This window comes from Capricornis sumatraensis, chromosome 8, assembly GCF_032405125.1.
Source record: "Capricornis sumatraensis isolate serow.1 chromosome 8, serow.2, whole genome shotgun sequence".
NCBI classification, from domain to species: Eukaryota; Metazoa; Chordata; class Mammalia; order Artiodactyla; family Bovidae; genus Capricornis; species Capricornis sumatraensis.
This window is the reverse complement of record NC_091076.1, coordinates 83,857,874-83,870,790: the sequence shown is the minus strand read 5'-3', so window position 1 is coordinate 83,870,790 and position 12,917 is coordinate 83,857,874. Positions and strand designations below refer to the sequence as shown.

The 12,917-nt window shown below is 45.2% G+C and overlaps 1 protein-coding gene across 4 annotated transcripts in view; it reads left to right on the top strand.

Annotated features, from left to right (window-relative positions):
* The window catches only part of SPECC1 (sperm antigen with calponin homology and coiled-coil domains 1), a 144,724-nt gene that overhangs the window by 6,761 nt on the left and 125,046 nt on the right, over positions 1 to 12,917 (top strand). For all 4 annotated transcript variants that reach the window (XM_068975991.1, XM_068975993.1, XM_068975992.1 and 1 more), the window contains exon 2: positions 401 to 539. In XM_068975991.1, the coding sequence (XP_068832092.1) occupies positions 401 to 539 (139 nt within the window). The remainder of the gene's footprint in view (positions 1 to 400; positions 540 to 12,917) is intronic.

Genomic DNA, 12,917 nt, shown 5'->3' with positions numbered 1-12,917 from the left:
AAAAATACAATAATACATTGGGACCATCCTGGTGGTCCAGTGGTTGACTCCCTGCTTCCAATGCACAGGGCATGGGTTCCATCCCTGGTTGTTTGAGGGGGTGGGGTTGTCTCAGCCAAATAAATACATAAAAATATACATCATATTTTAAAAACTTCATTATTTGAATGTGACTGATGGGTGGTGACTCCCCAAGACCTTACACGGATCTCTGAAGCAGTGCTGGATGACCACGCCAGAACCGAGGGCATCCGGGTTTGTCCACTCTTGCGCTGTTCCTCCGGCCCGCCACTGCCCGAGGAGCGGGATGGGCAGATGGGGCCTGCTCCGTGCTTTGCCGGTTTATGGTGCTCCTTCCGGAAAACGCATCTCTTCACCCTCTCTCCCCTACCTCTCTTAGCTCAAGCGGGCCAGCAGCGAGGACACCCTCAACAAGCCCGGGGCGGCCGCTGCTTCCGGGGTAGCAGCTCGGCTGAAAAAGACATCCACGTCCGGGGCCATCTCCGAACTCACCGAGAGCCGCCTGAGGGGCCCCTCAGGTAGGCGGGAGTGGGGACAAGGAGAGACTCAGGCGGTGGGGGCGGGCAGGTGGGAGGGTCTCAGGGAGGTGGGGGTAGGTGGGCGGGGTCCGGGGAGGGGCGCGGCACGTGGGGGGAGCCCAGGGCGGAGGAGCCCTGGAGGTCCTTGTCCATTTGAAAGCGTCTCAGGGCTCAGGTCTGTCAGGACCACTTTGAGTCAGGAGCTTTTAGGCGACAACATTCCACAACGGGGGGTTTCCTATGTCTCGGGGAGACAGACACAAGGGGACAGGGAGGCGGTGGGGAGCCCTGTGTGTCCCTCCGCCCCTCTGCTTGTCCGTCACTTTGCACGTGTGGCCTTCATGGGGATTCAGGCAGAGTGGTACAGGCCGTGGGGCTGTCTTGGGGTCTTGGTGCAGCGGTGTAGACGAGTGCGTGGGCCCGCAGGTCCCTGGTGGAGCTGCCCAGCCTGCGTCCTGGGTCCTGTGGAGACCAGGAAGATCTGAAGGCTGCTTACAGTCGCTCAGACGCCGGTGGCCGCTGAAAGCCGTGGGCATTCTCTGTGTTAGCAGTTTCTTGAGAAACAGAAAAGGTTTTTTTACAATCCATTATTCAGAGCATTGGAAACTTAAAACATCAAAGAATATATTTCATTTTCTTTTGCAGCATGTAGATAAGAAAACTGAGCTTTCCGTGGTCCAACTCACAATGCAGGCCCATAAATAATAGTAATGTATTGCTCAGTCATCCAAGATGGGAACAGCTGAAATGTTCCTTTATGATAGGGGTTTAATGGTAGCCTGCTTATGACTTTTTTACTTTTACGTAAAATATCACAGATTAACTTTCCAAAGTATATTTTAATTTACTCAGTTTTCAAAAAGTTGAATCTGTAAAGAATATATGTGACTTTTTTTATGATGTGGGAATGGCCTCATGTTTCTCTACGACCATTTTACTTTTCGAAAGACTGGTTTCATACTTAATATACACACATTTGGTTTTTCTAAATAATTCTATTTATTGATGCTCGGGCTTTATCCCACTTGCGGTGAGCAGGGGCGACTCTAGTGGCTGTGCTCAGGCTTCTCGCTGCAGTGGCTTCCCTTGTTGCAGAGCACAGGCTCTAGCATGGGCTTCAGCAGTTGTGGCTCCCGGGCTCTAGAGCGCAGGGTCAGCAGTTGCAGCTCCCGGGCTCTAGAGCGCAGGGTCGACAGTTGCGGCTCCCGGGCTCTAGAGCGCAGGGTCGACAGTTGCGGCTCCCGGGCTCTAGAGCGCAGGGGCAGCAGTTGCGGCTCCGGGGTTCTAGAGCGCAGGGTCAGTAGTTGTGGTTCCTGGGCTTAGTTGCTCCGTGGCATGTGGGATCCTCCCATACCAGGGCTGGAAGCTGTGTCTCCGGCATTGGCATGTGGATTCTTTACCACTGAACCACCAGGGAAGCCCTCACACATTTTGTTTTTAAAATACAGCATATGAAAGTACAATATATTTTTTATCAAGCCAGCCTAAGACTGTTTTTACAAGTTAACAAAGAACCACTAAAAAACTAACCGACTGACCTCACTCTCAAAATATTGATGTAAAAACGTGAGGTGAAAATTTTAGCAAGTAGAATTCAACAAATTAACAGCAGTAGTGCATAGCAAAACCAAGTGGATTTATGGCATCCAAGATTGGCTTACCAGGAAATTCAGGAATATAATCCATCAAACAATATTGATAGGCTAAATAAAAACCATGAGGTCATCCCGATAGAGATGGAACATTCCTTGGACAAAGAGAGCATTCTTTGATTTCACTTTCACTTCTTTCTGATTAAAAAACAAAAACAAAACTCTTGGTAGACTACAAGTGTATGGGTACTTCTTTAGTGATATGAAATGTATGTATCTCCAGCCGAAACTAGCATTATGCTGTATGGTGAAATCTTAGAAGTATTTCCATTAAAATCAAGAATGACTTAAGGTTGACCATCACCAATTTTTTCTTCAAGTATTAAGCTAGGCAGTGAGACATGAGAGCCATAGGAGGGTGTTCATGTTAGAATATAATGGTGATTTTATGCAGACAATAACATTGTATCATTAGAAAAACCTTATCATGTCCTAAAAATGTGTTAGATATGATAAGAGTTCAGTGTGTGGCTGATTATACAATGTGAAATACCAACAGCTTTCTCATCAATAACTAGTTAGGAAAGATAATAACATAAGAAATAATCCCATTTCTAAAGGAATGAAAAAGGTAAATAAGCTTAATATTGGCACTTCCCAGGTAGTGCAGTGGGTAAAGAATCCACCTCCAGTGTAGGAGACGCGGGTTTGATCCCTGGGTAGGGAAGATCCCCTGGAGAAGGGAATGGCAGCCCACTCTAGTATTATTGCCTTGAGAATTCTGTGGACAGAAGAGCCACAGTCCATGGGGTTGCAAAGAGTTGGACACAGCTGAGGATGCATGCACACAAACAATATGACAAGGGCGTATATTTTTAAAAAATCTTAAAACTTTTTAAAGGACATAAATGAAGGTATGCATAAGTAGAAGGGTATATAGCTGGTTCTTGAATAAGACTAAATATAACAAAGATTAAATTTAGTAGATATGTTAAATAAAACAAATGTCTGAAGTATCCTATGAATTTGTCTTCATCTCAGTGATAGTATCAGTGGTAATTCGAGAGCAGAAACACTGATAAAATGATACCAATTTATATGAAACAGCAGTTCTCAACCTCAGGCGATTTTGCCCTTTACCCCAACCCAGGGAACCACTGGCAGTCTGCAGAGAGGTTTGGTTGGCATCACTGGGGGTGATACTGCCATCTAGTGGGCAGAGGTCAGCGGTGCTGCTGAACTTCCTGCAAGGCACAGGATAGCCCCTCACAGAAAGGAAGGGTCCTGCCAGAAATGTCAGTAGTGCGCTGTTGATAAACCCTAATCTAGAAGAATAAATACTCTCAGATAACCAGGAAGTTTCTGAAACATCAGCGATCGGGGAGGACTATTCAGTGGAGCAGACAGTCCACAGGATTGGAGGATTCCGTGTAGGATTACAGTAGTATTTTCTATCAAGATGGATAATTCACTCACAAGTAACGACTAATTGAGTCTTTAGGAAAAAATAAAGCTGGATCCCTATCTCATGCCTTTCATCAGAATAAATTCAAAGTAGATTAAAATTTAAACTTTAAAAAGTGAAACCATGAACGTGCAGAGAAAACATCAGAGAATCAACTTGTGGTCTCGGCCTTGGAAAGAACAAGCAGAGAAGTCATAGTCAAGCATAAAAGTCAACTGGTGAAAAAAATCGCATAAATATTAAACACTGCTTTGTAAATAAGGGGAAATTATTTGCAAGACATATAACAAAGGGGGCTTATTTACAATGAGTTGGTATAAATCAATAAGAAAAATAGTACAGAAGAAAAATGAGTAGTCCATATAAAAAGGAAATACAGATAGCCACTAGAAAGATGTTGGGACTTCCCTGGTGGTCTAATGGTTAAGAATCTGCCTGCCAATATAGGGGCACAGATTCAGTCCCTGGTCCTGGAGGATCCCACATGCTGCAGGGCAACCAAGCCTGTGCACCATGACTACTGAGTCTGTTAGCCCTAGAGCTTGTGCTCCACAACAAGACAACAGCATCAATGAAGACCCAGCACAGCCGACAGAAAAAAGATACTAAGTCTCACTTAGAGGTAAAAAGATATAACTCAGAGCAATAATTACAATTAGTGATTTCCCCTAACAGATTAGTAAAAATTAAAACGATTGAGGAACTTTCTTGGTGGTCCAGTTAGGACTTTGTGCTTCCACAGCAGGGGACACAGGTTCAACCCCTGGCCAGGGAAATAAGATTCCACATGCTATGCAGCACAGCCAAAATAAATTTTAAAAAAGAACTACAAAATGATTGATAATTTTTTTATTTCATTAAGGGTGAAGGGAGCCACACCACATACTGCTGATGACAGGGACAATCTGGCAAAATCTATCTACATTTGTAACATGTATGATCTTTCACCAAGGATTTCTACCACTTAGCATTTAGCATTATGCTGGACTGTGAAGAAAGCTGAGCGCCGAAGAATTGATGCTTTGAACTGTGGTGTTGGAGAAGACTCTTGAGAGTCCCTTGGACTGCAAGGAGATCCAACCAGTCCATTCTAAAGGAGAGCAGTCTTGGGTGTTCTTTGGAAGGACTCATGCTAAAGCTGAAACTCCAGTACTTTGGCCACCTCACTCAAAGAGTTGACTAATTGGAAAGGACTGTGATGCTGGGAGGGATTGGGGGCAGGAGGAGAAGGGAACAACAGAGGATGAGATGTCTGGATGGCATCACCAACTCGAGGGACATGAGTTTGGGTGAACTCTGGGAATTGGTGATGGACAGGGAGGCCTGGCGTGCAGCGATTCATGGGGTCGCAAAGAGTCGGACATGACTGAGCGACTGAACTGAACTGAACTGATATACTTGAAAAAGAATGCCTATATACATGAACAAGATGTTTGGTTGTGACATTATTGTAACAGTAAAACACTGGAAATACCCAAGTGTGTATCAGTCCAGGGCTGGTTGCATAATGAGATTTTGGTATAGCAGAATAGTGTGCAGCCATGAAAATGGACACAGTAGATTTGTATGTACTGACAGGGAAAGATTATTACTAAGTGGGGAAAATAAGATGATGTGTAGAGTCTGACCTCATGTGTTTTGATTTTTAAATACATGATTTAATTTTTGAAATCATAACTGTTTTCCTGGAAGGATATAAGGATGTTACTTTGAGGAGAGTATTGAAAGTGGTGGGGGAAGGAGACCTACCATATTAGATCTATCTATACTATTTCAAAATGTTAAAAACACATACACACATTGCTTTAAAAATTAAAAACAGAATCAGTTCAGTTCAGTTGCTAAGTGGTGTCTGACTCTTCGCGACCCCATGGACCGCAGCACACCAGGCTTCCCTGTCCATCACCAACTCCCGGAGTTTATACAAACTCATGTTTATTGAGTCGATGATGCCATCCAACCATCTCATCCTCTGTCATCTCCTTCTCCTCCTGCCCTCGGTCTTTCCCAGCATCAGGGTCTTTTCCAATGAGTCAGTTCTTTGCATCAGGTGGCCAAAGTATTGGAGTTTCAGCCTCAACATCAGTCCTTCCAATGAACACTCAGGACTGATTTCCTTTAGGATGAACTGGCTGGATCTCCATGGAGTCCAAGGGACTCTCAAAAGTTTTCTCCAACACTACAGTTCAAAAGCATCAATTCTTTGGTGCTAAGCTTTCTTTATAGTCCAACTCTCACATCCATACATGACTACTGGAAAAGCCATAGCCTGGACAAGATGGACTATAACTTAAATTTTATTTTGCTTTAGTCCAATCCTTCCTCTTCTACTTGCCTTTTAGTGTGTGTCTTAACCATTTGTTTGTCAGTAATTTAACTGCTTAATCATAGCACATGTTCCCTTTATTCAGGATTCTAGAGAAAGACTTCGTAAAACCAGTTTTACTGGTTTCCTCACTCCATGGGCTTTAGCTTTCTTATTCTCACATTGAGGAAATACGTACAGATCTTCAGCTCAGTGATGTCATAGCAAAGGTCTGTGAAAGCTTCATAAACTGTGATGGGCTATTTGGAATGTATTCCAACAGTTATCATTCAAATTCATAAATGTAATGAGATTACCTTGATCGTAATGAAGTTACATCCTTTGACTTAATCAAGTTAGATTAAAAAATTGCACTTGTCTGTGGAGCTTTTGGGTTTTAAGTGCGGGTAATCCTTAATGTTTTCGTATCAGCTTTTGTACAGCTGGCGCTTTTGTACATGGTCACATATCCCCAGTCTGCCCCATTCCTGTGAATTCAGACCCATGCATCAGCTGACAAACCAGCCACTAGGAGCACTGGCCGGCAGGTCACCCATCAGCAGGTCTGTCTCTGCTGCAGGTGCCAGCACCCCTGCCATTGTGCAGTCGTGTTAGGTGGTTCTGTGAGTATCAGCTCACACTTTGTCTTTATTTTATGTGCACGAAAACCAGGGGAATGAGAGCTCTGGCACTAGTAATAAGTGTGAGTTTTAATATCTCAGTACCATTGAGACAAAGGAGGTGACTCACTGTTAGAAAGGGCACCCCCATCAGGAGCTCACTGGAGTCTCCACCACTCTCTATAGATTCAGCTGTAAAGACAAAAATGAGAGTAAAGAAAAGAAGGAAAATACTAGCAGTACGTGATTGATTTCCTCCTAAAGGAAAGATGTAATTATAAATTGTATGTAAACACTTAGGGGACAGAATTCTTTTTATGGCCCTCAACATTTGGCTTTGGGACATGTTTTCGGTAATGGCGTGGGATGGTATAATCTGTTTTTTTTCCAGTATATTAATTTTGGAAGGGATCCTGTCATGAAACAATTATACAGTGTTGTGGTTTTAAACTCATAGCAGTTAAACCTGTGATCAGCCTGTATTGTACCCTTTGCTGGGAATTAATCTGTCCTTGGGGAGGAGCCCTCAAACCTGGCACAGAAGAAAATGCTCACTCTTCAGGTAGTACTGATCATATGATGGCAACTGCTGCTAATGTGCTGTCTAACCTGGGTGCTGGGGGAGCTTGGTAAAGGGGCTGGATTGTCTCTGGGTTCTGATGTCCAGGCCCAAGCATCCCCAGGGCCCTATCACCATCGCAGTACCCAGAGCAACCACTGGAAGGCAGGGAGGGGTGTGGACGGGGCAGGGGTTCCGGCCCTACCTGGTACCCTCCCCCACCCCACCCCGCACCAGGTTTTGGCCTCGCTCAACCTCACCACAGCCTCCAGGAGAAGGCAGTGTTTCGCCCAGATCACAACACTTCAGGGAGGTCACACGAGCGTTACTTTGTCTTCTCCATGCCCGCCCATTTCCGCACTGAACACTTGCTCCTCCCAACTGACTTCGAATCAGTATTATAACATCTCTGTGGCAGAGCCCAGCCCAGACACCTGCTTCTTCTTTTTCTCCCTCCAGTGTCTGTGATGCAGATCTGGTCTTAACTGATGGGCATGGGCTTAGAGAATGGGGTGGCCCCTGGTGGTAGATGGCTGTCCTCTCTGATACCCCCTAACTTCACATCCCAGGGCCCCAAGAGATGCTAAGCCTTTTAGGTACCCCCTTTCCAAAGCTGCATGGGGCCCCAACACTAGATGGCAGCCTCGTCCACGCACTGACTCATGTTCTGGGAGCCCCCGCTCTGAATAGAGGTCCTTTTGACATTCATGCAATTAGATCAACAAACATTTTTGAGTGCCTACTGTGTGTCTGACACTATTTTAGGCAACAGAGCAACCTCAGGGGGCAGGACAGAGATCCCCCATCCGTGGAGCTCCATGAACAAACATGGACGAGAACAGTGCAGGCACATGGCTGCAGCCGAAGTGGGAGGGGCGCAGGGCAGACAGCTGGGGTTGGGGGCTGAGGGAAGGAGGAGTGACTCACCCAACCTCGTTTTATTTACTTTTTATTTTTAACTTATTTTTATATTGCAGTATAGCCAGTTAACGGTAGCTATACTGGTGGCTCAGACAGTAAAGAATCTGCCTGCAATGCGGGAGGCCTGGGTTTAATCCCTAGACTGGGAAGATCCGCTGGAGGAGGGAATGGCTAGCCACTCCAGTATTCTTGCCTGGAGAATTCCATGGACACAGCAGCCTGGTGGGCTACAGTCCATGGGATTGCAAAAGAGTTGGATACCACTGCTACTAGTCAATTAACAATTTTGTGTTAGTTTCAGATGGGCAGCAAAGGGACTCAGTCGTACATACACATGTATCCACTCTCCTCCAAACTCCCCTCCCATCCAGGCTGCCACAGAACATTGAGCAGAGTTCCCTGAGCTATACATTTTAAATATAGCAGTGTGTACATATCAATCCCAGACTCCCTAACTATCCCTTCCCCCCACCCTGGCAACCATAAGTTCGTTCTCTAAGTCTGTGAGTCTGTTTCTGTTTTGTATCATGCGTTAAGATTCTACATGTAAGGGATGTCATACGATATTTCTCCTTCTCTCTCTGACTTATTTCACTCAGTATGACACTAAGTCCATCCATGTCTCTGCAAATGGCATTATTTCATTCTTTTAAATGTCTGAGTAGTATTCTATTGTATATGTGTACCACTTTTTCTTTATCCATTCTTCTGGACTTGACCTCATTTTAGAAGGAGCATTTTGGCTGGCTGTGCAGACTGGACTAATGGATGGAAGGGAGACCCAATCACAGGCTATGGCCAGGCCCTAGGAGAGAGCCTTTTCAAGGCTGAATAATATTCCCTTGTATGTAAACCACATTTTCTTTACCCCTCCATCACTGACTGACCAGGGAATAGCTTTAACTTCTGCAGTGTCCAGGGTGACGCCACTGTGAGGAGGTTTTAAACTTGGTACTGCTATTATAAAGTCTTGGATTCTTTGAGGGTACCTGGCAGTTTCATGACCCTATACTTCCCAGAGGTACATGTTCATCAGGGTTTGGTGGCTTTCAGGGTTCCTCTCTGGGAACCTGTGGTTCAGAGGAGGGCACTCTCCCTACTTGTCCCTCCAGAAATACTGACTTTTTTGCAAAGTCTTTCTGTCCAGAAATGTGGCTGCCTCTCTGAGCCTTCCTTTTTGTCTTTCTCTATAGTCCACATATTTCTTCTCCTTTTTCTTCTGTTTGTTGAGTTTTTTCTGTTGTTGAGTTTATACTTTTATTACTTTTGTGGGTGGGATTACTTTTTGTTCTTTTTTAATGTGGAAAACTTCATGAACGTGCATGTCATCCTCCACACTAATCTTCTCTGTGTCCTTACAATTTTAGAATGTGTTGCTGAGGTGAACATTCACTGTATTTTTTTAATTAGATATTTTTTAAACTATCTAATTTGTAACTGACTCTTTCCCTCACTGGTACTGATGGTTTTCAGTTGATTCTCCCATGATCTCCAAGTGGACGATTCTATCAGCTGCAGATAACAAAGCCCTTTGTCTCCTTCATCCCTGTGGCTGTGTCTTTTCTTTCTCATTCCTGCTGTGTCATGTGTGTGACACTCCGGTTGTGTTAAATGCGAGTGATGTGCTTGTTCTCATTTTACTGTGATTACTTTTGATCTTTCCCATTAAAGCAGATGCAGAAAGTTGGCTTGAGATATTGATTTGCAGGTTCAGTTCTTCCTTTCCTCTTTTGCTGAAGAGTTTCTAGATTGGGTGGTAGATTTATTAAATGCCCTCAAGGCATTCTGTTATGACTTTAATTATTGGTTTTCTCTACCCTGGAGCCTCCTTCAGGGAATTCAAATATGCGTATATTCTGTCTCCTGAGTATATCTTCCCCATCACGTATTAATATTTTCTTTAATCCTTTTGATTACTTTCATGCATCCTCTGATTTTTTTTAAAGTTTATCATCTAATGTACTTTGCTTTGTTTCTTTACTTTAGCTATTGTGTGTTTAATCTTTTGTCTGATTTATCTGATCTCAAATTGTTTCTTCTTCATAACCTCTTGCTGTAGCTTCACAGCTGTAAAAGCTCTTTGAATTTCAATGAGAATATACATTAGAGATTTTCTAAAATTTCCTATTTCTTCCAGTAACTGTTTCATAGGTACTTATTTATCTGGATTTCTCAGTTGGTTCCCTTCTTATGAATGGCCAAGACTTTCCAGATAGAATCTAGTGATTTTCTAGAATCATCCATCTTCGTAGAGGGAAGTCTGTTGTATGACGTTCTGGGGGCTGTGTCCACACAGGTGACTTTCTCTCACGCTGAGACTCAGGGTAAACTTCTGAACAGTGACTCAATTTTCTCCCATTGGTGTCTTTACTCATTGGGGGATCAGACCCTTCCCATTGGAGAAGGTTCACCAGTTTCCTCAACCTGTAAGACGAGGTTGACCACACCCATCTCAGGAAGTGGTGAGAAGGAAGTACAGTGGCCTCTGTGAGGAAGCAAGAGTGGAGCCTAACATGGAGCTGTCTTTATGAAATGTGCTTTTATCCTCGAAAACCACCCTGCGCGACAGGACCTCAGAGTCAGGAATTATGGCGATTAGATAAACCCACCTGCCGTGGGCTCTGTCTGGCACATCTTGCCCAGGAGCTCCCAGCTCTGCATTAGGATGTGCTTTTTTTTTCCTTCCAGAGCTCACCTCTCCCTTGCACTTAGTCAACAATTCCTTTTTCAGTCAAAATTAAAGGTATCCTTTTTGGTTCGAAGCAGTAAAATTCGGGTCAGGTTTTGACTGAATATATGAAAGAATGGGCTTCCCAGGTGGCACTAGTGGTAAAGAACCTGCCTGCCAATGCAGGTAGATGTAAGAGACACAGGTTCAATCCCTGGGTCAGGAAGATTCCCCTGGAGGAAGGCACGGCAACCCACTCCAGTATTCTTGCCTGGAGAATCCCATGGACAGAGGAACCTGGTGGGCTGCAGGCCATGGGGTCACAGAGAGGACATGACTGAAGTGACTTAGCACACACACTCATGAAAGAATGTTCCAGCAGCCACAGCACATCGGAAGCGCTCAGCCCTAGGAAATGAAGAACTCCTGGTTATTGGAGTGAAGGTTTCATTCCACGCTAACTCCTTGATGGGGATGTTGGAGGGTGATTGAATCAGATCCTTACTGACCTCCTTCCTGACTTCAGGAGGTTGCTGTTAAGCTCAAAGACCGCCTTCTGCATATCCTCTCTTGTCCCCTCCCACGTGGGAGACACTATTCCAGGCCCTCAGGCCAAACCTGCGTTTCCACCCCAAAGTGAACCTGGCTTCTGGAAACACTACCCCAACAGCCGACACTGTATCCGTTCGTTCCTTCACCAAGTATTTGTGTCTACTGAGTCCCAGGCATCTTTCCAGGTGCCAGGGAGGCAGCCATGAGCAACACACAGAAAGCCCCAGCTCTTCTGGGTCTTCCGCTGTGTTCTCGTTCTTGAGGGATTTTTCTGAATGGTGCTCACCTCTTACTGCACAAGCGTCCAGCTTCCTCTAGCGTCTGACTCCTCCGACTGCAGTCACCCAGATCAGCTGTCCTGTTTTCTGTCAGCCTCCTTCCTTGAGTGTGTGACTGTCTTTGTCACCACATTTGCCCACTTTTCATTTCCTCTGGGTTCCCCTGACCCAACGTGGCCTGGCATCTCACCTGAAAAGCACAGAGACTTCTTGATTTGGGTTGGGCTGCAAAGGGTTCCCTCATTATTTATAGCAATTTTGAACATTTTTTAAAATTGAGGTTTCTTGGGCTCCAGTATCACTGTGGATGGCGACTACTGGCATGAAATTAAAGACACTTGCTCCTTTGAAAAGAAAGCTACAACAAACCTTTTTAGGCAGTGCATTAAAAAGCAGAGACATCATTTTGCCAACAAAGGTCAGTATAGTCAAAGGTATGGTTTTTCCAGTAGTCATATACAGATGTGAGAGTTGGACCATAACTGAGTGCCAAAGAATTGATGCTTTGAAATTGTGGTGCTGGAGAAGACTCTTGAGAGTCCCTTGGACTGCAGGGAGATCAAACCAGTCAATCCTAAAGGAAATCAACCCTGAATATTCATTGGAAGGACGGATGCTGAAGCTGAAGCTCCAATATTTTGGCCACCTGATGCAGAGAGCTGACTCATTGGAAAAGACCCTGATACTGGGAAAGATTGAGGGCAGGAGGAGAAGAGGGCAACAGAGGATGAAATGGTTGGATGACATCATCAACTCAATGGACATGAATTTGAGGAAACACTGGGAGGTGGCGAAAGACACGGAAGCCTGACATGTTGCAGTTCATGGGATTGCAAAGAGTTGGACATGACTGAGTGACTGAACAATACCTCCTGTCTTAACAGGTCGCTTTCATCCAGTCTTTTCAGACCATTCAGAGTGGGTTTTGAGGAAGCAATGTCTCTCTCTCTTTTTGCACTCCTGTTTCATTGGTTTACAGAATAATTAAGTAATGTAAATAAGATCATTGGTATGACTAGCATGAACAGGGTTGAAACAATCCACCTATTCTCAGTATTCGGACGGCCTAGGTAGAGGGGCTGAAGTGCATGCTTGTTCTGGGAGGAGCCTCCCAGCTGCCAGTGCCCAGGACACTGGTCAGTGCGCCCTGTTCAGTTGGGCGCCTCAGTGATCTTGGCAGGTTGGCTGTGGGTCAGTGCTGGAGGAGGGTGGATGGGAGGGCAGGTTTTGCAGCAGCAGGGCCCTTGTCCTGAGCTGCAGCTTTGGCTGGCCCAGCCCCATGCTCAGACACCTCAGACAAGATCTCCGCCTCAGCTGCATAAGGGACTGGGGCAGAGCTCCTGCCTGGACTCAGTGCAGTCCCGCTGTAGCCACGTCCCAGTCCTTTTCTTGCCTTGACTCCAGTCCTGGGCTACAGT